General features: G+C 45.5%; 1 protein-coding gene across 2 annotated transcripts; it reads left to right on the forward strand.

Moving 5' to 3' along the window:
• Window positions 1-26,582, forward strand: LOC134906454 (cryptic protein-like). Of its 2 annotated transcripts, none has more exons than XM_063914719.1 (6): window positions 1-84; window positions 1,395-1,447; window positions 2,544-2,690; window positions 3,607-3,721; window positions 19,456-19,562; window positions 25,197-26,582. In XM_063914719.1, exons 1-6 carry the CDS (start codon window positions 38-40, stop codon window positions 25,304-25,306), a joined length of 579 nt encoding a protein of 192 aa, XP_063770789.1. In that variant the 5' UTR covers window positions 1-37; the 3' UTR covers window positions 25,307-26,582. The 2 variants fall into 2 exon arrangements, with proteins under 2 accessions (XP_063770789.1, XP_063770797.1); XM_063914727.1 differs by lacking the exon at window positions 1-84 and adding an exon at window positions 662-879.
• The last annotated feature ends 231 nt before the right edge of the window (window positions 26,583-26,813 follow it).

Raw genomic sequence — 26,813 nt, forward strand, 5'->3', positions numbered from 1 at the left:
TATAGGAGGCCTGTTGGCACTTATCAGCATTTCATTCATGTACAAATCTATCAATAGGACGTCCAGAATGAAAACTATATACAGGTTGAGTATCCCATATCCAAATATTCCGAATACGGAATTTTTGGAGTAGGACTGAGATAGTGAAACCTTTGTTTTCTGATGGCTCAATGTAAACAACCTTTGTTTAATGCACAAAGTTATTAAAAATATTGGCTAAAATGACCTTCAGGCTGTGTGTACAAGGTGTATATGAAACATAAATGTATTCTGTGCTCAGACTTGGCTCCCATCGCCATGATATATCTCATTATGGTATGCAATTATTCCAAAATACGGAAAAATCCCATATCCAAAATACTTCTGGTCCCAAGCATTTTGGATATGGGATACTTAACCCATATTGTAAAGTTGGTAGATATCACATAAAAGGTGTTGCACAGTACAAATGCTGCACATGTGCAATAAAGCATTTTATGAGGAAACAAAAATATTTTTTTATATTACTAACAAACAATGTGTGTTTAATATATTTCTTGTGGGCTCATTAATATGACTACATATCTTTGGAAAATAAAAACAACAAAAAAACCCACATCATTTAGCATATATAAAAGTGCAGTTTCATTGTGTATAAAAGACCGGGAGGGGTCTGGAGAAAGCATTGAAAGGGAGACTAGCATGATAATGGAACTGAAAGACTTTGCACCTTATGGGTGTGGTTTACCATAGCATCTTAAATGCTGAACCAGTTGCAGACATTGAAGATGAGTTTATAAATCAGCATTAGTTCAGTTATACAGTAGCTTTATTTATTTTACATTGTTTAAGTAAATCTTGTGAGGAAAAAAAAGGCAGAGGAAACATGCAATATCTAAGGTAAGTATTCTCAGAATTAAAAATTGTTGTCACAAATATGACATTTTTGTTTTTCCATTTTATACATATTTGATAATGTAGAATACCATGACATCAGTGGGGTGTGTAGTATTTACCTATTTCTTAGCTGTACTATAAGTGTAAATACATATCCTACTATGCACCAGACTGCAAATATAAAAATATAAAAATACTAACTTTTTTTTTACCTGTGATTAAGCTGAGCAACTAATTAGCTTTCAGTAGTTACAAGCTGTGTGCTTCTGGCAGCTCTCACTGACTGGAGTTGGAGTTTAGGACTGCAAGTTTAAATAGTGAATGAGAGGCTTTTAACTGCAGGTGGTTTAATAGATTCACCTGTGTGCTTTTATGGGCTGACAACTATAGAGTATGCAGCACGCATAAGCCAATACCTTTTAAAACCTACTGTTGGGAAATGCTGAAAAAATATTTTTGAATCTTACTTAATTTGATTTGGAAATTGAAACTGGGTCTCTCCTCTGTTGGCTTTACAGGTTTCTGATCAGCATTTTTGTGTATGTAAAATATTTTGTCAAGATTAGCCATGGTAAGTAAAATATATTGTGTCAAATGCTGTTTAGTGTGTTTCTACTAGGCCCATAACACAATCTTACACACACACACACTGTATGGCTCATAGCAATTTGTCAGTTTATGAGGCCTCATTGTATGGTAAGTCTGCATAAAAACTGATAGCAACAAGTTCATGCAGCATGTATACTTCATATGTAGGCTTAACAAACTATCCCTCTAAACTGTGACACTTATGAATTGCACAAGTTCTGTGGCGGGCTGACTTCAAGCCTGAATTTCACCTAGTTTTAATCATCCACAGAACCTATGTAATCCATGAGCACCCCATTTTAAAGGGATGGTATGGTATTACCCTACTTACTGTAAATATACTAACCACAGCAAAATGTAGTTAAGGATATCCTTAATATTAATAATTAGAGCCTGGACACCTGTCTTTATTTTAGTTGGGCGTTTGTTTCTTCTCTACCCTTTTTTTTTTTTTTTGCCTTTTTTTAAACTATGATACACAATAGTTAATGCTGATAAATATATATTTCATGTTTTTTTTTTTAAATTGAGTATACATCATTGTGTGTCCAGGCCCTTAAAGTGTGATACTGTGCTGTTGTAAAATCTGGGACACCTCGATTTTCCCAGCTTCTTATGGCTGGCTAAATGCAAGCCTGCATTTCATCTGCTTTTAATCATCCACGGAACCTGTGTAAGTCATAGGTGAATTAAATGTATTTTATGGCAAGCCTATATATACTGCAATATTAAACACAATATTTTCTTAAAAGATAAAATATATATGTCAGGAAGGGCAACAGTGCGTTGCTGGGCCCCCACACCCCCTGCTTTGCTCTCCAAATAGGAGGGAAGGCTCTACCTAGCTAGGATACATGGTCCTGTAGTGGTCAGAAAAGATCACTGTGATGGCCTCACGCAGAGTACAGGGACCTCAAATCTACGGCAAGGTCTCTCCTCAAGTTCCATGCACTCATGAAAGTTCTGCCATTTTACTAGTCTTAAATCACATCAAAAATGTTTTTAATACTGTTACAATAATTATCTTTTCAGTGTAAAATACATCCTTTCCTTTATTTTTTTTTATTTTTTTCTTACAGGTGGATCTTGTGAGGGTTTATTTTGTCATCCAAGGGAACTATTCCAATCTAACCTTAGCTCTTATGTCGCTCAACTTCTGAACAATAAAACTTCTAGGAGTCACAATGAAACTGCAACAAAAATACCTTTTCAAGGCATCATTCAAAGTAAGAGTAATCGCTAAATAAACTTCAGCGTTGAACTACATGGGCAATTTAATTTTCATGTTTTTTTTATACCCAGTTTAAAAAACAAAACAAAACAAAAAAAAAACATATTTGACCGTGGGTCAAAGTTATGTGATATTAGTTGTCTCCTAATGTACCATTGCAAAAACGATTCTAGTCCCACAACTCCTACAGTCTGTCACCAGACATCTACTATGCGGGTTGGGTTCGTGTGACTGGCGGTTGGGAGACCGCCACTCACCATACTGATGGTGGGATCCCGGCTTTTAGATGGCCGATGGGTTGTGATTGCCACAGGTACTATTCCCACTCTATGGCTGTCGTGGACACCCACGAGTGGGAAATAGTCCCTGTTGGTCAGCATACTGACAGTCGGGTTGTTCACCATTTGAGATCCCGGAATTGGTATAGTGACCGCATCCCTACTATGCAGAGCATCCTGTAACTACTGTATAATATGATGGTTTTCCTTTAAAATAATGTGTGGTATTCAATATACACAATAAAAAATAAGGCTTCTGGCGCAATCATATTATGTGTTTAGTCAGATACATATTTCCATAGAAATAGGTCATTAATAGAATTTCTGTGATTAATGTGCCAGACACTTGATTTAGTATTTAACTGTACTTACGATGTTTACAGAAAAGGTAAATCTAATGTGATAACTAAGTAGCAGTTCAGATTGGGGAATATGATTTTAATGTGCAATAAACCAGGGCTGTCCAGTGTTGCAGAAATATAATTCACTTCTTGAAATATTAATGAAGCATAACTGTTTTCAGAGACTTCAGAATTGAGGGTTGTTTTTTTAATCTGCATGTTTTGAATCTAATCACTTGTTTTTTGTTGGAGGAAAAAATTAAATTTTTATTTTTATTTTTTTTATTCATAGGTCAGACATTAAACAAGAAATGTTGTTATAATGGTGGCACTTGTTTTCTGGGGTCATTTTGTATCTGTCCTAAGCAATTTACTGGACGTCAATGTGAATATGAAAGGTGGCCACTGTAAGTATAAACTCAGGGGGACATGTGTATTAATAATCTTGGAACTGCTGCAATTATTAACACTCCATTTTGTGGTGGATATTTTCATTTTTAATGATATCCCCGTTATGTATATATGTATGGTAACCCACAGGGGTTTAGCCGGAACTTTTTGGGCCCCATAGCAACATTGTAAAGGGAAACGGGGCCTAATTCAGATCTGAACGCAGCAGTATATTTGTTTGCTAATGGTCAAAACCATGTGCACTGCAGGGGGGGCAGATATAACATGTGCAGAGAGACTTAGATTTGGGTGGGTTATTTTGTTACTGGCCACTTTTATTTTTACACTGCAATTTAGATTTCAGTTTGAACACACCATACCCAAATCTAACATTCTGTATATGTTATATCTGCACCCCCCCCCCCCCCAGCAGTGCACATGGTTTTGCCCATTAGCTAACAAATTTGCTGCTGCGATCTGATCTGAATTAGGCCCTCAGTCCCAATGCTTCTAGAGACATGCCTCTCTGCAGCAGTTGTTCATTTTATGCCCCATAATAGTGTCCTAGTTTATTTTATGAACCATAGTAGTGCCCTAGTTCCCATTATGTCAGATTGTAGGGCTGCTAGTACACATCATGCAACACAATACCCCCAATAATACACATGATAACATAGTGTGTCCAGTACATAATATGCCACACTATAGCACCTCTACACCATATTGTGCCACATTACAGTGCCCCAATTCATATTATGTAACCTTATAATTAACCCTAGAGTGAATGTGTCTGTTTGTACATGTGATAGGGATTATAGATCGTAAACTCCACTGGGGCAGGGACTGATGTGAATGGCCAAATATTCTCTGTAAAACGCTGCGGAATATGTGTGTGCTATATAAATAACTGGAAATAAATAAATAATGCCCATCCACTTCATTTTATACCACATTACAATGAGCAAGTCCAGGGGTATAACTAGATATAACTAGACCACAAGGCAAAAGTCTGTAAGGGCCCCTATGTACAGTACCACCCAATGGTAAAAAATGTACATAACACATGTAACTTTAACAAGGAAGTTGGGCCCCATAGCAGCTGCACTCTCTGCACCTAGGATAGCTTCGCCGTTGGACTGCGATAGTGATAACAGCCCTTTCTGTGAGTTACTTCCCCAGCATTCTGGAGTTTTTCACATTTGTGAAAAACTCCTCCATGGGGTATCTAGCATTTTGCATGCTAGCTGCAAGAGGGGAATCAAAAGATCTTTCCTGCTACCGTGCCTCCATAGGCTTAAAGCAGTTTGCACCATCTGAAGATGGTGTAAATCAGTGGTTCCCAAACTCTGTCCTCAAGGCCCCCCCCAACAGTTCACGTTTTCTAGGTCTCCTCACAGAATCACAAGTGAAATAATTTGCTACTCCTGTGGATCTTTTTAAAATGTCAGTGAGTAATGAATACACCTGTGCACCTGCTAGGTGACCTGGAAAATATGTACTAATGTAAACTAATGTGGCCAAACTCTGGGAAGCTTTGCTTTTTAGGGTTTAGTAAGTACATAGAGATCAGATCGTAGTCTCCATCAGCGGTGGCTGCAAAGTCCACTACATAGTACAGAGGGGGAACAGGTTAGCCCATACTGTATAAACATAGAAGCAGGACCCTAAGGATTGGAAGTGCTGTGTATAACAGCCGCCGTGCAGCAGATGCATGATGAAAAGCTCCCCCCTCACCTTTGCCTGCAGCAGTAGCAGCCGCTCTCTGCAGCTGCTGTGTGCCGGGCTGCAGTGGGGCTAGTCTCCTCTGCCTGTACGGAGGAGGAGGATATATCGCACTAATTGTGCCCCCCACTGGGATTTACCCCAGGCTGGGGGGCTCATGGAGCAACATTATAAGTGTTTGTTTGATTTTTATTTATTTCTACTCTAGATGACCCATGACGGCTAATTAGTTAAGGACTACCTGAATCCCTAATGATTCAGGGGTATTTTATCAAAGAAGGGGGTGCCGTCACATTGCTGCCCCCCCCAAGGAAACTGTGTATGCGCATCTTCTCACTTATTTTTCTACTGCACGCTCTCTGGAACAATTTTCCCATTGACTTCTGCAGCACTGGACAAAGGGTAAATATAGTCAAAGGACGAGTGTAGGTATGCTATGCGTCCTGTTTTCCCAAGTTTGTACCAGTTTTTGCTCATCTATCCTGGCGTTCTGACAACTGTGTTTGGGATGCCCAAATGTCCTGATTTCAGCACTGGAGGGCAGAAGAGAAGAGCATACTGCAGGATGCTCCAGAAAGGCTCTTCTCAGCTGCTCACACCCATCATAGCAACTGATGTCTTAGGAGTCTATTAATTAAGTAGTGCAAAGAGTGAAGTTGCCCATGGCAACCAATCAGCTGCTCTGTACAATTGTATAGCAAGCAAATTATAAATGTTACTTCAATGCTGATTGGTTACCATGGGCAACTTCTCCACTGGCTCACTTCTCCACGCTTTTCACTGCTTCATGAATAGACCCCCTTATTGAGCTCTGCCACTGTAATGGTTCTTGCAGGATGCATGGTACATGTATGTGAAAGAGGGGCTATTGTGTGGGAGTCAGAAAAGGGGTGTTTTCTCATCTGGCTACGTCTGAATCTCTAACCTTGGGTGCTGGCATGTCCCTGGCGCCAAATGTGATTGGAGTATAAATAGTGGACAACAGCTGCAGTGAGAGAAACCCCCTTGAACTGCTGAACAGTTGGTAAGTGTCCTGTGGATGTTTTGATTCTGCAGCATGAAACACTATTATATTGGCTAGTGTTGTTCATGACTGTCTCCGTCTGTGAAGCTGAGTGTGAGAGGTACCTGAGTGATCACCCTCTCCCTGTGCTGTGGTAGTTGGGCTCAGTCATCCTCGGAAGTGGAAGTCAGTACAGGTCAGGCACATTTGCACTGCTATGGGAGCAGACCTGGGAGACGGTTGCATGCTGCCTCATGTGATGCCAATGGTTTCCTCATACACTGGGAGTGTCCACTCTGTCATTATGTCCCAGCAGCCAGGGTCCCCTATTATCTGTGGTATGTTTCCCCTGCAGGGCCAGAGCCAGGGATCCTGACAGTCTCGGGGGTATATTTTCTAAAGCTTCTAAAACTTAAGTGGTGATGTTGCCCATAGCAACCAATCTCTATTGCATCCTAGAATATGATAGACATAATCTGATTGGTTGCTATGGGCAACATCACCACTTTCCATTCTTAGAAGCTTTATGAAATATACCCCTCAGATTAGGGATAAATACGAAGTCAATGTGCTGTATTGTGTACCCCTTACAGGGCCAGCATCTGGGTGCTATTAACTAACCAATTATAGAGCTCATACACCTCGTCAATATAGTCAACATTGCACCCATAGCATTCCTGTGCCATGGCCGTTACTGCCCTATTATATAGCTCATACACCTCGTCAATATAGTGCACATTGTGGCCCCTAGCATTCCAGCGCCATGGGCCCATTACTTCCTCAGTAAATGACTCATACACCTGGGAGCTCAACTGCATTGTTTGCCACACATGGGTGCAGCATCAGTGGCCCCTAACTCTTGGTATAAGGCTCATCTGGATCCTCTACTGCACTGGTGTAGGTCTACAGGTCTGCCACCAGAGCCGGCCATAGGCATAGGCAAACTATCACTGACCTGGTTTGGGAGTGTTGTGGACTCGGGGCTTCTTCCGATGACCGGGAAGAGGAACCGCCACTGGGTCGTAGTAGAGATGGCCGGATGTAGGTCTTCCTCATGCAGAACTAAGACGGCAGGCGGGAGGCCCAGAGGAATTCTTGTAGGTCTCCTGTAAGACAAGACTTGTAGAAATAATGAAGGCTGGGGTACTGAGATATTGGAGACACTGTGGTATTGAAGGCACTGAGGTACTGGGAGTACAGGGAGTGCTGGGAGACCCTTGGAGGCACGGAGGTGTTTGGAGGCACGGAGGTGCTTGGAGGCACGGAGGTGTTTGGAGACACCGAGGTGTTTGGAGGGACGAGGTGCTTGGAGGCACGAGGTGCTTGGAGACACGGAGGTAACTGGAGGCACGGAGGTGCTTTGAGGCGCGGAGGTGCTTGGAGGCACGGGGTGCTTGGAGGCACGAGGTGCTTGGAGGCACGGAGGTGCTTGGAGGCACGGAGGTAACTGGAGGCACGGAGGTAACTGGAGGCACGGAGGTAACTGGAGGCACGGAGGTGCTTGAGGCGCGGAGGTGCTTGGAGGCACGAGGTGCTTGGAGGCACGAGGTGCTTGGAGGCACGGAGGTGCTTGGAGGCACGGAGGTAACTGGAGGCACGGAGGTAACTGGAGGCACGGAGGTAACTGGAGGCACGGAGGTGCTTGAGGCGCGGAGGTGCTTGGAGGCACGAGGTGCTTGGAGGCACGAGGTGCTTGGAGGCACGGAGGTGCTTGGAGGCACGGAGGTGCTTGGAGGCACGAGGTGCTTGGAGACACGGAGGTAACTGGAGGCACGGAGGTGCTTGTAGGCACAGGATGCTTGGAAGCACAGGTTGCTTGTAGGCACAGGATGCTTGCAGGGACAGGATGCTTGGAAGCACAGGATGCTTGCAGGGACAGGATGCTTGGAAGCACAGGATGCTTGCAGGGACGAGGGAGCTCTGGATCATAGCTTCCACAGGAGAAACGAAGATACTCAGGCATCGGATCTCTGCCTGGTATCTGATTTTAAATTCCCCGCCCTAGCCTGATTGGCGGAGCAGGCAGGTGACGTCAGACCTGCTCCGCCTCCTTGCCCTTGCTTGTGATGGCGGCGCCCTTGCTTCCGGGAAGCCGCCGGAGAGCAGCGCCGACCCGCCGCTGAAGCCGGAGACTGACAGGGGAAGAGAGGCGCCGGGCAGACCAGGCCACCCGCAGGGACAAGCGCGGTCGCCGCTGCCCGAGGTTCGTGACAGTACCCCCTCCTCCAGGAGTGGCCCCTGGACACTTCCCGGGCTTAGTCGGATGTCTGGAGTGGAAGATCCGAATCAGACGAGGAGCCGTTACTTCAGTAGCCCCAATCCAACTTCTCTCCTCAGGTCCATAACCCTTCCAGTCCACCAAGTACTGTAATTTTTTATGAAGATAACGAGAGTCCAGAATAGCTTTGATTTCAAACTCCGCTCCAGCTTCTGCCACTACGGACGTTGGCCTTGGGAGTGCTGAGTGGAATCGATTCAGTATGAGGGGACGGAGTAGAGAAACATGGAAGGCGTTAGGTATGCGAAGATGGGCAGGCAAACCCAGTTTACAGACCACAGGATTTAAGACTTGTAGCACAGGGTAAGGACCGATGAACCTTGGAGCGAATTTCATGGTGGGCACCTTCAACCGGAGATTCCGTGTGGACAGCCATACCCTGTCCCCAACTTTATATTGAGGTGCGGCTTGCCGTTTCTTATCTGCAAAGAACTTGTACCGAACAGAAACCTGCTTAAGATTAGCATGAACCTTTCTCCAAATTTGTCCAAAGTGTCGTAGAGTGGACGCTACAGCAGGAACCTCTATTATCGGAAGGCTTGGAAATTCCGGAACACGGGGATGGAACCCGTAGTTGACGAAAAATGGTGATTCCCCAGTGGAAGAATGAAACAAATGGTTATGGGCAAACTCCGCCCAAGGCAACAACTCCACCCAGTTGTCCTGTGAAGGAGAGAGATACAACCGAAGAAAAGTCTCTAGATCTTGATTGACTCGTTCCGTTTGTCCATTTGTTTGGGGATGATAAGCCGACGAAAACTTAAGTTTAATGTGTAGAGTTGAACAAAGGGCTTTCCAAAACCTGGCGGTGAACTGTACTCCACGGTCAGAAACAATCTCTTGTGGCAACCCATGCAAACGAAAATGTTCTCGGATAAACAATAGAGCCAGTTTCGGTGCTGTCGGAAGACCAGTCAAGGGCACAAAGTGTGCCATCTTCGAAAAACGGTCAACGATAACCCAAACGGTGTTGCAACCCTTGGAACAGGGCAAGTCAGTGATGAAGTCCATGGAAATGTGAGTCCAGGGTCTCACAGGGATAGGCAGAGGACGAAGTAACCCTGCAGGAGGCAGACGAGGAGATTTATGTTGTGTACATTGGGGACATGAATTAACGCAATCTTGTACATCCTTCCTCATGGTGTTCCACCAGTAAGACCTTTGCAGAAACTTGTACATCTTCTGAGCGCCGGGATGACCGGAAAACTTGGAGTTATGGACCCACCGTAGTATTCCTGGGCGGAATCTAGCTGGTACGGACATTCTTCCAGGAGGAGGAGCTGGAGTAGTTAAAGCAGCAGAGACAGAAACTGGATTCAGAATTAAACCCCGCTCCGGAGGTTCATCCTCGTCTGTGGGAACCTGTGAACGGGAAAGCGCATCTGCTTTAATATTGAGAGTCCCGGCACGGTACTTGATAATGAACGAGAATCGGGAAAAGAAAAGTGCCCATCTCGCCTGGCGAGGATTCAAACATTGTGCGGATTTGATGTACAGTAAATTCTTGTGATCCGTGTAGATGGTAAACACATGTTTAGCCCCTTCTAGAAGATATCTCCATTCTTCCAAGGCAGATTTGATTGCCAAGAGTTCCTGGTCTCCAATAGAGTAATTTCGTTCGGCTGGAGAGAATTTACGAGAGTGGAAGCCACACGGATGTAATTTCTTATCAGAGGAATGCTGGGAGAGGACAGCCCCCACCCCGACTGAAGATGCATCAACTTCTAAGAAGAAGGGTTCCTCGAAATTTGGTTGTTGGAGAACTGGAGCCGTCGTGAAAGCTAACTTTAAGCGAGAAAAAGCTACAATGGCTTCCGGAGGCCACAAACTAGGATTAGAACCCTTTCTCGTCAGGGCAGTAATGGGTGCAACAATGGTGGAGAAACCTTTAATGAATTTCCTGTAGTAGTTCGCAAAGCCCAGGAACCTTTGTATTGCTTTCAGGGAAAGAGGCTGAGTCCAATCACGAATGGCCGACAACTTTTCCGGATCCATGCGAAGCTCCGTCCCCGAGATGACATAACCGAGGAACGGAATAGATGTTACTTCAAAGGTACATTTGGAAAGCTTGGCGTAGAGATGATTCTCTTGTAAACGGTGTAGCACCTCTTTGACTTGAGTCCTGTGTTCGACAAGATTCTTGGAAAAAATCAGTATGTCGTCCAGATATACCACAACGCTCTGATACAGCATATCACGAAAGATCTCGTTGACGAATCCCTGGAAAACCGCGGGAGCATTACTAAGACCAAACGGCATCACCAAGTATTCGTAATGCCCATCTCGGGTATTAAAGGCAGTCTTCCATTCATCCCCCTCTCGGATGCGTATAAGATTATAAGCTCCTCTCAAGTCGAGTTTTGAAAAAATGCGGGCACCACGAACCCTATCAAATAACTCTGTGATTAGTGGCAAGGGGTATTTATTCTTAATAGTAATGTCGTTTAGGCCGCGGTAGTCGATGCATGGTCTCAACCCCCCGTCCTTTTTCTTCACGAAAAAGAAGCCTGCACCAGCAGGGGAGGAAGAGGGGCGAATGAATCCCTTGAGCATATTGGACTTAATATACTCCGACATGGCTTGAGTCTCGGGAAGAGACAGAGGATATGTGCGACCACGAGGTGGCGTCTTCCCTGGGACAAGGTCAATAGGGCAGTCCCAAGGCCTGTGAGGTGGTAACAGGTCAGCAGCTTGTTCCGAAAATACGTCCTTGTACCCTTGATATGCCTCCGGAATGTGCTCTTCATCCGTTTTGGAGGTAACACGGAGCGGACAAACAGGAGTAAGACAATTAGTGTGACAAAAGGAACTCCAGGACAGAATTTGTGACGACTTCCAATCGATGTGGGGGTTATGACTTTTCAGCCAAGGCATTCCAAGAACCAGATCATGGGGCATTTCTGGGATTACCAAGAGTTCCAAATCTTCCTGATGTAGAGCCCCGACCCGCAGCTTAACTGGCCCCGTGCGCCACATTATGAGACCTTTGGAAATTCTAGTCCCGTTGATAGCCGTCAGTGAAATTGGCCGCTCGATAGGCCGTAACTTTAAACCCAAACTTTGGGCACAGAAGGAAGAAACGAAGTTCCCTGCAGCTCCGGAATCCAATAGGGCTTCACAAGACCTGGAGACTGAATTGGAGACTAGAGTTACTGGAAGCAAGCAGTCCGAAGTTGGAGAAGCTTTTGTCGTAACTCCCAGCTTGACTCCTCCGGAACAAGCTAGGTCTGCCCGTTTCCCGGACGGACTTTACAAGATTTAAGAAAATGATCTGCGGCTCCACAGTAAAGGCAGAGTTTACCCTCACGACGACGCTGTCGTTCTTCCGGAGACAGTCGGGAGCGGTTAATTTGCATGGGCTCATCTGAGCTAGGTGAGGCCACCGGCCTAGGAGTAGGATTCCGGAACCTGGAACGATCCGAACGGTTACGTTCTCTTCCACGCTCCTGCATCCGAAGATCCACCTTGACGCAAAGGGAAATCAAATCTTCTAATGGATCCGGCAGATCTCTAGTAACCAGCTCGTCTTTCAGCCGGTCGGAAAGACCGTTCCAGAAGGCAGCTCTCAGGGCATCATTATTCCAGCGTAGTTCGGAAGCAATGGTCTGGAAATGAACCACGTACTGGCCCACGGAACGGGCGCCCTGCCGAACACGGAGCAAATCGGAAGAAGCAGTGGTCATTCTGCCGGGCTCGTCGAAAATCCTTCGAAAGGACGAGATGAAGTTGGTGTAGTTGGAAACCATGGGATCAGATCGTTCCCATAATGGAGACACCCAATCCAAAGCAGAACCTTCCAACAGAGAAATAATATATGCTACCTTGGACCGGTCTGTAGGAAAGTTGTGTGCAAGTAGCTCGAAATGTACCTCGCACTGGTTCAAGAAACCACGACAATTTTTGGGATTCCCATTATAGCGGGACGGAGTAGGCAACTGAAGGCGTGGAGTGACACCGGCCGATGGTTGAACATTGCTGGCAACGGCAACTGGTGCGACTGCTGGAACAGGAGCCGGAATTACTGAGGCCAGAGACGCCTGAATCTGATCCAGACGCCCGGACAACTGCTGGAGGTACTGCATCACCTGACCTTGTGCTGCTTCCTGACTTTGCACTCGAGAAGCCAGGTTCTGGATGGCACTAGAGTCCGTGTTCCGATCCCCCGAGTCCATGTGGCCTGAGTATACTATCACTGACCTGGTTTGGGAGTGTTGTGGACTCGGGGCTTCTTCCGATGACCGGGAAGAGGAACCGCCACTGGGTCGTAGTAGAGATGGCCGGATGTAGGTCTTCCTCATGCAGAACTAAGACGGCAGGCGGGAGGCCCAGAGGAATTCTTGTAGGTCTCCTGTAAGACAAGACTTGTAGAAATAATGAAGGCTGGGGTACTGAGATATTGGAGACACTGTGGTATTGAAGGCACTGAGGTACTGGGAGTACAGGGAGTGCTGGGAGACCCTTGGAGGCACGGAGGTGTTTGGAGGCACGGAGGTGCTTGGAGGCACGGAGGTGTTTGGAGACACCGAGGTGTTTGGAGGGACGAGGTGCTTGGAGGCACGAGGTGCTTGGAGACACGGAGGTAACTGGAGGCACGGAGGTGCTTTGAGGCGCGGAGGTGCTTGGAGGCACGGGGTGCTTGGAGGCACGAGGTGCTTGGAGGCACGGAGGTGCTTGGAGGCACGGAGGTAACTGGAGGCACGGAGGTAACTGGAGGCACGGAGGTAACTGGAGGCACGGAGGTGCTTGAGGCGCGGAGGTGCTTGGAGGCACGAGGTGCTTGGAGGCACGAGGTGCTTGGAGGCACGGAGGTGCTTGGAGGCACGGAGGTAACTGGAGGCACGGAGGTAACTGGAGGCACGGAGGTAACTGGAGGCACGGAGGTGCTTGAGGCGCGGAGGTGCTTGGAGGCACGAGGTGCTTGGAGGCACGAGGTGCTTGGAGGCACGGAGGTGCTTGGAGGCACGGAGGTGCTTGGAGGCACGAGGTGCTTGGAGACACGGAGGTAACTGGAGGCACGGAGGTGCTTGTAGGCACAGGATGCTTGGAAGCACAGGTTGCTTGTAGGCACAGGATGCTTGCAGGGACAGGATGCTTGGAAGCACAGGATGCTTGCAGGGACAGGATGCTTGGAAGCACAGGATGCTTGCAGGGACGAGGGAGCTCTGGATCATAGCTTCCACAGGAGAAACGAAGATACTCAGGCATCGGATCTCTGCCTGGTATCTGATTTTAAATTCCCCGCCCTAGCCTGATTGGCGGAGCAGGCAGGTGACGTCAGACCTGCTCCGCCTCCTTGCCCTTGCTTGTGATGGCGGCGCCCTTGCTTCCGGGAAGCCGCCGGAGAGCAGCGCCGACCCGCCGCTGAAGCCGGAGACTGACAGGGGAAGAGAGGCGCCGGGCAGACCAGGCCACCCGCAGGGACAAGCGCGGTCGCCGCTGCCCGAGGTTCGTGACACAAACTAGGCAATTGCCTAGGGCATTTGATATGCCTAGGGGCATCAGCAGCTCCTGCTGATTAAAATGATATGCGGCATGCCTATATTCTGTGTGTAGCATTTCATATGCAGATACAACCACAGTCTCACACAGTATATGGGCATGCTGCATATCATTTTAATCAACAGAAGCTGCTTGTGCATCCTAGCCACAGAGCAATGAAAATAAGATGCATTTTCATTAAAAAAGAGTGCCCGACGTTAACATTGAGGCAACCTTTATGAGAGGACACATCTGTATCCAAGCAGAGGCAGAGGTCACAGTGTTAGTGGCAGTGTGAGTGCTGTGTGCATGTCAGTGGGTTGGTTGTGCAGTAGTGTTCAGAATATGTGTAAGGAGCATTATGTGTGTCATGTAAAAATGCATTAATAATGTGCAACATATGTGTAAGGGGCACTATGTGTGTCATTATGTGTATAAGGGCATTAATAATGTGTGGCATATGTGTGACAGGGTACTACTGTACATGTGTCATTATGTGTATAGGGGCACTAATGTGCAGAAAATGTGTAGGGGGCACGATGTGTGTCATGATGTGTATAAGGGCATTAATAATGTGCGGCATATGTGTAAGGGACATTATGTGTAAAAGGGCATTAATAAAGGTTGTCATAATGTGTAAGGTGCATTTTGTTTATAAGGACATTAATAATGTGTCTCATATGTGTAAGGGGCATTACTGTGTGGAATAATGTGTATAAATGCATTACTATGTGTGGCATTATGTGTATAAGGTGCTCTACTATGTGGCGTTGCACATAGAAAGTGCACTACTGTGTTGTCTATTGTGAATAAAGAGCAATAGGGTGTGGTGTAATGTGAATAAGGAGCAATTCAGTGTGATGTAATGTGAATAAGGGGCTCTACTGTGAGGAGTAACTTATATAAGGTAAAGTGATACTACTGTGGGATGTAATATGAATTATGGACACTATCGCATGATCAAATGTGAATAAAGTTGCAGTACTGTGTTGCATTATTGGAATTGGGGTTACTATTGTGTGGCCATGCCCCTACAAACACCAAAATAAGGACTGCTATGGGTGAGGGGTGATGGTGCTGGGAAAGGGGCGTAGGATCAGAGGCGGAACCAGCAGTGGTGCTAGGGGGCACCAGCCAAAATATTGCCTAGGGCATCATATTGCTTAGGGCCGGCTCTGTCTGCCACCATGGGTATCTGAGATTGTTGCCTAGTGGGGCTTATACATCTGGAACCTCTTACCAGCACTATGTAGTATCTGGAAGTCGAGCACCAGGGTCCTCAGATTGTCTAAGTTTAAGGTTCACACACCTGCAAGCTCTTTATCTACAGCAGTGGTTCTCAAACTGTGTCCTCAGGACCCCACACGTTTCACGTTTTCCATGTCACCCACAAGCTGCACTGTGTATCACCAACTGTCACATTTTAAAAATGTACAGGTGACCTGCAAAACATGAACCGTGTGGGGTCCTGAGGACCAAGTTTGAGAACCTGTGCTCTAAGTCAAAGTCCCTAGCTTGTTGCAGAGTAGGGTTCATACACCTAGGATCTATTATCTGTGATAGTACAATGTGTGGTCTTTCATGTGCAGGGTCAGAAGCACTAGATTGTGTCAGCATATGAGTCATACATCTGGAAACTTAGCTAATCTGTACCGTGGCTCTTCAGGTACGTCATCCGAAGGATCCGAGACTGTCTTGTGGCTTAGATTCCTGGAATCACTTCTTCTTTGTATAAAATCCACTTAACTGGCATGGTCCGATCTCATGCGACTGCGCCGTCCCACCCTGTCCCCCCGTTTTGATGAGGAGATCCATGCTGCAGATCTGCATAATATAATGTTTAAATATTTAAAAAAATACTTTTTAAACTTTATGAAATATAACATTGTTGTTTTTTTTTTATTTATTTTAACAGTTTTGAAGGGAAAAATCATCAGTTAAGTAGTTAATGCAATCATTTTTTATAGTTAAAGCTGACCAGAGTTGCAGGGCTCCTTAAATTGAAGGGAGAGACAGAGCTGAGGCAGCAGGAGCTCGGCCTCATCTCTCACACTGTCAGAGCCTGCCTGTACAACTCTGATGGACGCCTCGGATTGGTCATGTGACCAATCCAGGAAGTGCTTGAAGACAGACACGGCAGCTGAGCAGTGTGGCAGGGGAGGAGGAAAATGGGGACCGAAGTGTCAGTGACTGGGGTGAGTAGCAGCCAGTACCTTGACTCAGAGCTGGGCATAGGCAAACTAGGCAATTGCCTAGGGCATTTGATATGCCTAGGGGCGTCCGCAGCTTCTGCTGATTAAAATGATATGCGGCATGCCTATATTCTGTGTGTAGCATTTCATATGCAGTTACAGCCAAAGTCTCACACAGTATATAGGCATACTGAATATCATTTTAATCGGCAGAAGCGGCTTGTGCATCCTAGCAATGCAAATAAGATGCATTTTCATTTTTATTTTTTTTAAAGGTGTCCAACGTTAGCATTGAGGCAAGATTTATGAGGACACATCTGTATCCAAGCAGACGCAGAGGTCACAGTGTTGGTGGCAGTGTGAGTGCTGTGTGCATGTGAGTGGGTTGGTTGTGCAGTAGTGTTCAGAATATGTGTAAGGAACATTATGTGTGTCATGTAAAAATGCATTAATAATGTGCAACATATGTGTAAGGGGCACTATGTGTGTCATTATGTGTATAAGTGCATTAACAATGTGCGGCATATGTGTAACAGGGTACTACTGTATGTGTGTCATTATGTATAGGGGCACTAATGTGCAGCAAATGTGTAGGGGCACTGTGTCATTATGTGTATAAGAGCATTAATATTGTGCGGCATATGTGTAAGGGACATTGGGGGGTAATTCCAAGTTGATCGCAGCAGGAAATTTTTTAGCAGTTGGGCAAAACTATGTGCGCTGCAGGGGGGGCAGATATAACATTTGCAGAGAGAGTTAGATTTGGGTGGGTTATTTTGTTTCTGTGCAGGGTAAATACTGGCTGCTTTATTTTTACACTGCAATTTAGATTGCAGATTGAACTCACCACACCCAAATCAATCTCTCTCTGCACATGTTATATCTGCCTCCCCTGCAGTGCACATGGTTTTGCCCAACTGCTAACAAAGTTCCTGCTGCAATCAACTCAGAATTACCCCCATGATGTGTAAAAGGGCATTAATAAAGGTTGTCATAATGTGTAAGGCGCATTATGTTTATAAGGACATTAATAATGTGTCTCGTATGTGTAAGGGGCATTACTGTACAGAATTATGTGTATAAATGCATTACTAATGTGTGGCATTATGTGTATAAGGTGCTCTACTATGTGGCATTGCGTATAGAAAGGGCAATACTGTGTCGTCTAATGTGAATAAAGAGAAATAGGGTGTGGTGTAATGTGAATAAGGAACAATTCAGTGTGATGTGCCAGCAAAAACACACCCCTTTTTGGGCTGTGTGCGAAATGTTCCTTTTTAAAATATAGGGGGTACAAACTCCAAAATAAGGACTGCTATGGGTGAGGGGTGATGGTGCTAGGAAAGAGGTTTAAGGTCAGAGGCGGAACCAGCTGTGGTGCTAGGGGGCACCAGCCAAAATCTTGCCTAGGGCATCATATTGGTTAGGGCCGGCTCTGCCTTGACTCTGTGTGGGTGTGACATCTGTCATGTGAGGACAGGGCACTTTGTGTGTGTGTGTGTGTGTGTTACTTTGAGTAGGGGGTGAGACAGGCTCCCAGCACTCAGACCTACCCCCATGTGTGCCTCCACAACCTCTGACCTCACCACACATCACTGCTAGAGTGTAATATAATTATATAATGAACATTCCCAGTGGTAGGATATGTTGGGGATGTAGTGTCCAATGTCTGTATAGGGTGTAACATTTGTATTATGGTCATGTATAGTGGTAGGACATGTTGGAGATTTAGGGGTAAATTTACTGAAGTGCAGGTTTATAGAAGAGGAGATGTTCATTGCAGCCAGTCAGTCCTAACTGCGATGGTACAGTGTCAGGCCCCTCCCTGTCAGTCTGTATTACACTGACATCCCTAGCTCTTCCTCTTGTGCAACAGCAGAACCAGGCAGACAGAGTGCAAACAGGACAATATGCAGTGCAGGCAGAGACATGAGTATCAGGTTTCATGAGGGACCAACGGAGCGTCCTGATTAGAGGAGAGAGATGAGTGTCCCTGTGATCCCAGCTTCTCCTCCTCCCCACCTGGGTGCCTAAGTCATGTGTAACCTGTTATCTAATAAGAGCATTTGGGTCTAGAGTTCTCCTAAGTCCTGTCCCAGTGTGTAAGCAGTACAGAGGCTGCTGCTACTCTTGCATGTGACAAGATAAAGTAAACATTTTTTTGTTCTATGTGTATTTTTAGGTTAAGTTGTCTTTGTTCCACTACAAGAAACCTTTTATAAAATATTCAAAAATATACTGGTAGGTTAATTGGCTCCCAACAAAATGAACCCTAGTGAATGTGTCTGTGTGTACATGTGATAGGGAATCTAGTTGTAAGCTCCACTGAGGCAGGGACTGATGTGAATTGGCAAATATTCTCTGTAAAGCGCTACGGAATATGTGTGAGCTATATAAATAACTGGTAATAAATATATAAATAACTGGTAATAAAATAGTTGTCTCAATTAGGTGTAGATATAAACAGTATATAGGCATTACTAAACTATTATTTTAACTCTAATATACACCATTGATTTAAATTTAATATACACAATCCATACCTCCCAACATGATCCATTCCAGGAGGGACAAAATGCTCTCTACCAAGACTTCCCTCTTAATTTATGATTAAAATCACCTGTGTTGAAACACCTTTTCTTATCAATTAAATAGTTCAACATAGATGATCATATAGCATTTTGTCCCTCCTGGAATGGATCATGTTGGAGTTATTCCCAATCTAATATATATACACACACCCTCCCCCCACCTTCCTCCGGGCATCTGTTATAAATGCTCCAGCCCTCTCAAGATTTAATCTGGCCCTACTGTCGGGTAATTTTGAGATGCAATAGAAAACACAGACAATTATCAAAAAAAATTGTCCTCTTAACAAATAAAGTACTGTACTTTGCGGTAATAAGACTACATTATATGTTTTTGCAATATTTTCTTAGCAGTAGCTCAATGTCATAGCTGTTTATATATTGTCAACCCATAATTCTTATGCATGGTGTGCTATTTATTTTTGCATCACCTGTTCGCTTTGGTCCAGAATTTGCTGCAATATAACAAGCTTCTATGTTTTTGTTTTAGAGACTGTGCTGATGGTATTCTTAATGGAGAATGGGTAGTCAGAGGTTGCTCATTATGCAGATGTTTTTCAGGAGAGCTTCACTGCTTGTCTCCTGTACCAGAATGCGGTAAGCAGAGATAATGCAAAAACTCTACAGCATTTAAACATAACACAAATATTCATGCGTATTTATTATTTGTATGACCATTTTATGTCCATAATGGTCCATGACTATGGGAAAAAAGAGACTTTATACCTCACGTGTGTGGTTCAGTTCTCCAGAAATACGAATCCTCCTGAATTTTGTGGTTCCAAACCGAACCACAACCTGGTCCAGATCTCCTGAGATCTGATCCAAACAGAGTCCCGGTATGGATGTACCCATGCTTCGGAATTCCGATTTCATTTTCGTACCCTAGAGGGCACAGGAGAAGCTCAATGCTGGGTATAGGCTAGGCTGGGAGCAGGCTGGCACCAAAAGGGTTACTTAAAAGTACCCAGCAGGCCTTGCCTCCCTTGCCCTCTATACCCCAACCCTGTCCCCAGGGAGCGGGATGCTGGCGCACTTAGAGCCCAGCATGCCCTCTCCAACACCCATCGTCCGCGGCCGGCAGTACCGGTAACTGGGCCGGGGTCTTCCACTGCAGGACAGCCAGGCAGCGCTATACCTCCTTTCGCGATCGGACATGGATGGTGAGTTGACCATGACGAGTGGCGATCCCCACACACTGAACGGAGACAGCGGGAGGACACTGCGCCTTATTCCACTAGACCACCAGGGCAATAGCCTCAGTGCAGGTTGGCAAGGTCCCTGGGGTCCATCTGAGGGGGAGGCCGCCCAGCCTGCGGACCTTCCCCCACCCCTGGGGCTCACTAGTTTGCTCAGGGTCTGCCCCAGGGCTGTAGCTCTTCCCTCCTCTCTGTCCCTCCCAGAAAATGCTGATCAGCCATTTTAGCTCACATGCTGGCTGGGAGTTGCTGAGAGAGGAAGGTCTGGCCACATGCTCCACTGTACCCCGCTCCAGTGGCTGGGTTCAGCCTATTTCTCCTGCCTACTGGTTTATCATAGGACAGTTGAGTATTCTGGCCCACCTTTTTCTTGTTTTATTTCAAGCACTGTGTGGCTTAGTGTGTGGGTGTGCTACTGCAGTACATATGGTTGGCTTCACATCCCTTATACAGAGCCTAGGTCTGCAGGGGGAGCCCTAGTGGCCGGCCTAGATTTCATACTGTGTAATTTACCTGGGTTTGAGTGCTTATTCATTGTCGCACTTGAATTGTATACAAGTCTGTCTGTTTCGTTTAAGAATGTCATCCAGAGGCAAAAAGGTTGCTACACCTGAGCATCCCACTTGTCGTGTGTGCTGCAATATTCTCTCTTCACAGGATTCCGCGGACCTATGCACATGTGCGGGAGCTCCGCCATGCGCTGATCCTGCACCTGTCATACAGGAACCAGCTTGAGCGACCACCCTCACACAGTTTATGTCGCAACTAGTGGATCGCTTAGCTATGCCACAAGTATCGCCACTGGATCCAGTACTGCCTGGTCCCTTTGCAACAGGTTAGTCCTATCCACTTCCTCCCCCCCAGGTTGAACCACCTTGGGTTCACACATTGGCTCAGTCCGTTCAGGGCCTTTCTCAGTTCTCAGCATCCATGCAACAACTTATGGACAGGGACAGATGTCCCAGATGGGCTCATGCCTCTAGCGACACCGCTATACCTCTCTCAGACAGCGGGTCAGGGGGTTCTGATCTGGACACCTCTTCCAGTCTAGAAGACGCCTCCCTTTCTGTGGCAGAGGTGGAATCCCTGGTCAAGCAAGTACGTCTGGTCCTGGATATTGAACATGAGGATCCGGCTCCCACGTTCAAGACACTGGGTTTTAAAAAACCGAAGAAATATTCCACACAATTTCCCTCCTCAGCACAATTGAAGGATATGTTGGAGGGAGCTTGGGCCAAACCGGATAAACGGTTTCAGCTCTCAAAACTATATCAGTCATTCTACCCATTTCTGTCTAAGGACAGGTCCAAGTGGGAAAACTGGATCAGGGAACTTGCCACTCATGGGTATGTCCTGACGTTTTGGCGCCGCCCTCCAAGATTCTTCACGACGGGGCTTCCGGGGGATACCGGAGAGGCAGCAGCGCTACAACAATCAGTCGGATCCCTTCTTGCCGCCAAGGTCATCGTTCCAGTACCAACGGGACGAGGTTATTACACGTCACTCTTTTTGGTTCAGAAGCCGGATGCTTCGTTTCGACCTATATCAACCTCAAGAAGTTGAACGTTTACCTGCGGGTCCCCAAATTCTGTATGAAATTTCTCAGAACTATAATCTTGGCTCTGGAACTTGGGGATTATATGTCATCCCTGGATATCCAGGATGCATATTTACATATTCCAATTTGACCATGCCACCAACTGTAGCTCCGGTTTGCAATCAAGGACTGTCATTACCAATTCCAAGCCTTGTCTTTCGGCCTGTCGACGGCTCCACGAGTCTACACAAAAGTAATGTCAGTGATTGCTGCCCATCTCAGATGCATCGGAAAACTGATACTACCCTACTTAGATGACCTCCTGCTTCTGGGACAGTCCTAGGATATGCTCTCTCAACACGTTCACTCAGCAGTGGAGATTCTACAATCTCACGGCTGGAAAAAATCATCCTTGACGCCCTCGCAGACCATCCTTCATTTAGGGGTGTTGTTAAATTCCAAAGTCCAGTGAGTGTTCCTGCCTCTAGGCAAGATCAAGGTCATTCAGACCAGAATCCGAACACTTCTCCATCTGCGCACTGTATTGGTTCATGCATGTATGAGAGTTCTGTGTTTAATGCTGGCGGCATTCGACGTAGTGGAGTACGCCCAGTTCCACTCTCGCCCCCTGCAATTGCAGGTCCTTCACAAATGGGATGGTTCTCCTCCACATTTGCACACAGACCATTGTCCTCACCTCAGTGGTTCAACTATCATTGACGTGGTGGCTCCTGCAAACCAATCTCGACAAGGGACGACCCTTTTGGATTCAAGACTGGACCGTGATCACCACTGACGCCAGTCTTTAAGGGTGGGGAGGAGTCTCAGAGACTCACAAGTTCCAAGGTCGCTGGACACCCACGAAAGCAAGCTCCCCATCAACTTCTTGGACTTAAGAGCAATACTGAACACGTTAATTTTCAGCTCAATCTCTCCTCCTCCGAAGCCAGTCCAAGTCCAGTTGGACAACGTGATGGTGGTGGCATACATCAACCACCAGCGCGGAGCTCGAAGTCGAGGGGCCATGCAAGAGGTAACCAAGATTTTCCTGTAGTCTTTTAGATTGGCTCGACTTTTGGCCCTTCTCCAGTCAGGTTTAGATCTGGGACTCCAGTTGTCGTCCTTGAAGGTCCAGGTCTCTGTGCTCTTTCAAAAACAACTTGCGAGCATTCCAGATGTCAAAACTTTCCTTCAGGAAGTGCTTCATGTGCAGCTGCCATTTGTAGCTCTGTGGGACCTTTCCCTGGTCCTCAGGGCGTTGTGTACGGCTTCCTTTGAACCCATGTACTCGGCTGACCTACGTTGGATCACGTGGAAGACCTTGTTCCTTTTGGCTATCTCTACGTGCACAGAGTTTCTGATCTCAGTGCCTTATCCTGGTGCTCACCCTACCTAGTGTGTCACTCACAGGGTGGTCCTTCGCACTCGGCCAGGTTTTCTTCCTAAAGTAGTATCTCTCTTCCATCTGAATCAAGAAATCGTGGTGCCGGCCTTAACAACGAATCCTCCTGAGTAGGCTTCCTTTGATGTAGCCCGCACTCTTCGCATCTATGTGGACAAAACCAAGGATATATGACGCTCGGACTCCCTGTTTGTGTTACTGGATTCCTACAAACGGGGGTGGTCGGCATCCAAACAGACCTTGGCCAGATAGCTTCGGTTGACCATTCAACGTGCCTATATGGCAGCGAACCTTCCCCCACCTGTGGGGGTCAAAGCACATTCCACATGTGCTGTGGGTGCTTATTGGGTGGCCTCTCGTGGGGCTCCGGCCGAGCAGCTTTGTAAGCTGCTATGTGGTCCTCTGCCCAGACCTTCATTAAGTTCTATGTATTCGACACCTTTTGTGTCACGTGACACTGCCTTCGGGCGTAGGGTCCTAAGCGCAGACCAGAAGCGTCCCCACCCTTTGGGGGACAGCTTTGGGATGTCCCAGCTTTGAGCTTCTCCTGTGCCCACTAGTGGACAAAAAAGAAAAGAGGATTTATGTCTTACCATGGTAAATCCTTTTCTTTGAGTCCATAGGGGGCACAGGACGCCCTCCCTGAAGCACCTGTCCTGCGGATCGGAGTTCCTGTGTGGGCAGTGCGTGGCCAACCATCTTCGCAGTGTCTCCCTGTGTGTGGTGGTCTTCCTTCCGCTCCTGCCTTGTGCTTGCTACTAAAATTGGCATGCCCGAGGATGGGTGCATGGTATAGAGGACAAGGGAGGCAAGGCCTGCTGGGTATTTTAAGTAACCCTTTTGGTGCCAGCCTGCTCCCAGCACAAAAAAGAAGGTTTGTTCTGAACTATTCGCCCGTGTGGCGCAGTGCAGCGCGTCCACTACAAATGCCAAAGTAAAAGTCACCAATTTTATATACTGCTCCCAGCACAGCCTAGACCAAGCGTTAAGCTTCTCCTGTGCCCCCTATGGACTCAAAGAAAAGAATTCATCAAGGTAAGACCTAAATCCTCTTTTTAAAACTGCATTTCAAGGTTTGGATTGTGAAAATTACATGATTTTATTTATTTATATAATTTATTTTTTATCTACTTAATTATTTTTTCAAATCGAATCCTAACAAAATATTTGGGTGTTATTAGAACCAAAACACGGGGGTCCCATACATCTTTACTATATACACACACATGTACCCAGTGCTGCAAGTATGGCAGTACGGGTCAGTACTGCATATCTGTAAGAAATTGACAACTGGTACGCAGTACCCCCGGCCCCAACACCTTGCTTGCAGCAGATGTCTGTGAGGGGAGGAGAGCGCAGCACGTGCCTCTCCTGCCCCTCAGTGCTCAGTCTGGTCTCTGGTGGCGGCATATATCTCAAATCAGGCTCCGGTTCATTAGCCAACTGATGCTTGATTTGAGCTACATGCCACCGCTGAAGATCGGACATAGGGGCAGGAGAGGCGTGCGCTGCGTTCTCCTCCAATCACACACAGCAGCAGAGGTAGCAATCAGATCCCAACTGGAGGCAGCACAGTCAGACACTGTGGGGGCATATCTGTACTTGGCAATGTGGGGCATATGTGTATCTAAACTGCACAGTGGGGACATATTTGTATCTGGCACTGCACTATTTGGGTCATATGTGTATCTGACCCTCCATAAGTGTATCACGCCCCCATTATCATTGACCACACCTATTTATTGGCACGCGTACACAATACCACATATAAATTTACTCCACTTGCACCACTGCATATATCTATTTTCTTCAATGATTCTATAAAAGCATGCTGCATCGAGGGTTGTTTTTAACTCTTTCTCAGAAGTTGTTCTATTGTCTGTACATTGTTTTGCCTTTTAAATTCAGTGCTTACATCATCCAAAAGAAAACTCCAAAACAAAAAAGTTCACCCATCTATTCGCATTGGCAGAGAAATAGATGGGTGTTGCTTTGTTTTGGTTGTCTGTGTTCTTTTATTGTCTCCTTCGCTAGCTTACATGATAAAAAGAGGATGTTTACATTTTTTATTTTTTTTTATCCTTTCTGTTTAGATGAAGAAATGAATTCTGAAAGATCTTCCAGCTCTAGGCTGCAACATTACAATGTGATTGCATTTCCATTGATTCTAGCAATACTTCTTAAATTCTGTACACAGTTTTAAAATAAGCAGTACAGATCTTTATAGGCTGTGCTGTCTGTATCCATTGCACTTTCAGAGCTTGTTCTACTTGCAAGTGATTTTTGGCAGCATTATGTAACATGTTACAGTATATGTAAAGCACATTTGTGCATGATTCGGGCTGCATTTATTTTCTTTTTTGAATGCTTGCAGAACCACACACTAAATATCCGGGTGCTTGGTCTCATGGGCACCTTCATTTGGACCATAGTGACTAATAATCCATGTACTGTAGCAATTACATTTCCAGGATAAATACTGCAACTGAAAGCACCATACAGCCAGGGATGAGCTCTATATAATATATAAATTCTGATCATCATAGTACTGCTTTTTTCTCACTATTTAACACCAAACCTTTACAGCAACATGTGCTGCAGAGATGAACAACACAAGCCTTAATTGAAGCATAGTACCAGTTAATTATTTTATTTAAAGAAACATGCACTTATTAAATAACCGCACATGTACCCATTATATATAACTCAGACACAGGCTGTATTAGTGACATGCCATGCGATCTACAACATCAGTAGTATATATGACCCATCAACAAAGGTTCCTTTCGGCATCTGTTGAACACAGTCCTCCTGATCCTGTCTTTTGTGTATATGGCCGATCTCATGGGGTACATTTCTTGAGCTGTTTTCCTAAATATCTAATATTACTCTGCAATTGCATGGCAAACGATGGTAATCCTAACCATATACCTTACAAATGTTCAGAAACCATCATTGGTGTTTATTGTATAGATGTACAGGGATTCATTTAGTTTTATATCTTGTTTTGTTTCCAATTATTTAAAATTTTTCTTAGAATGTTTATCTGAAAACTGAAGGGGGTGACCTGACCAGGCCACGGGTGTTTGGTTTTATTATAATGTAAGGATCCTCTGTCTACATACAATGTAATATAAAGATAATGTTTCTGGGTGGCAGTGTTTTCTCTAGCCCTGCAGCACAGGCTGTAAGTAAAATATAGGTGCAGTGTTATACTGTATTGTTTTACTTTCAAAGTGTTGCTGTAAGAGACTAACTAAATAGTTTCACTAGTACTTATGCATGTAATGTGTTGCACTAATTATACATATGACATGAAAATATTATTTACATACTGGACTTTTTTATTTCTTTTTAGAAGTCACTTTTTTGTGATGGTCTTTTTTCACTTGGTATTTGCTCCTGTGTATTACAAATAGATGTGTATATTCATTTTGTTGACTCTACTTGCATGAAATGTAATAAAAGGATAAAAGGGATGTGTGCTACTATTCATGGTATGTGTGTTGGGGGGAGGGGATCCAAATCTTAGAGAGAAAAAAAAACATGTAATATTTGGATGCCTATTTATGAATGTAATTTCCCATGAAAAATTATGCCTAAAAAAGGAGATCGTTATTGTCATCTTTAAATTGCATTAACTGCTCTAATGCTCTTATGGGGAGCTGCATTGTCGGGGAAAGATCTTCTGATCCCTCCACTGCAGGCTG

The sequence above is a fragment of the Pseudophryne corroboree genome, chromosome 1 (genome assembly GCF_028390025.1).
Source record: "Pseudophryne corroboree isolate aPseCor3 chromosome 1, aPseCor3.hap2, whole genome shotgun sequence".
NCBI classification, from domain to species: Eukaryota; Metazoa; Chordata; class Amphibia; order Anura; family Myobatrachidae; genus Pseudophryne; species Pseudophryne corroboree.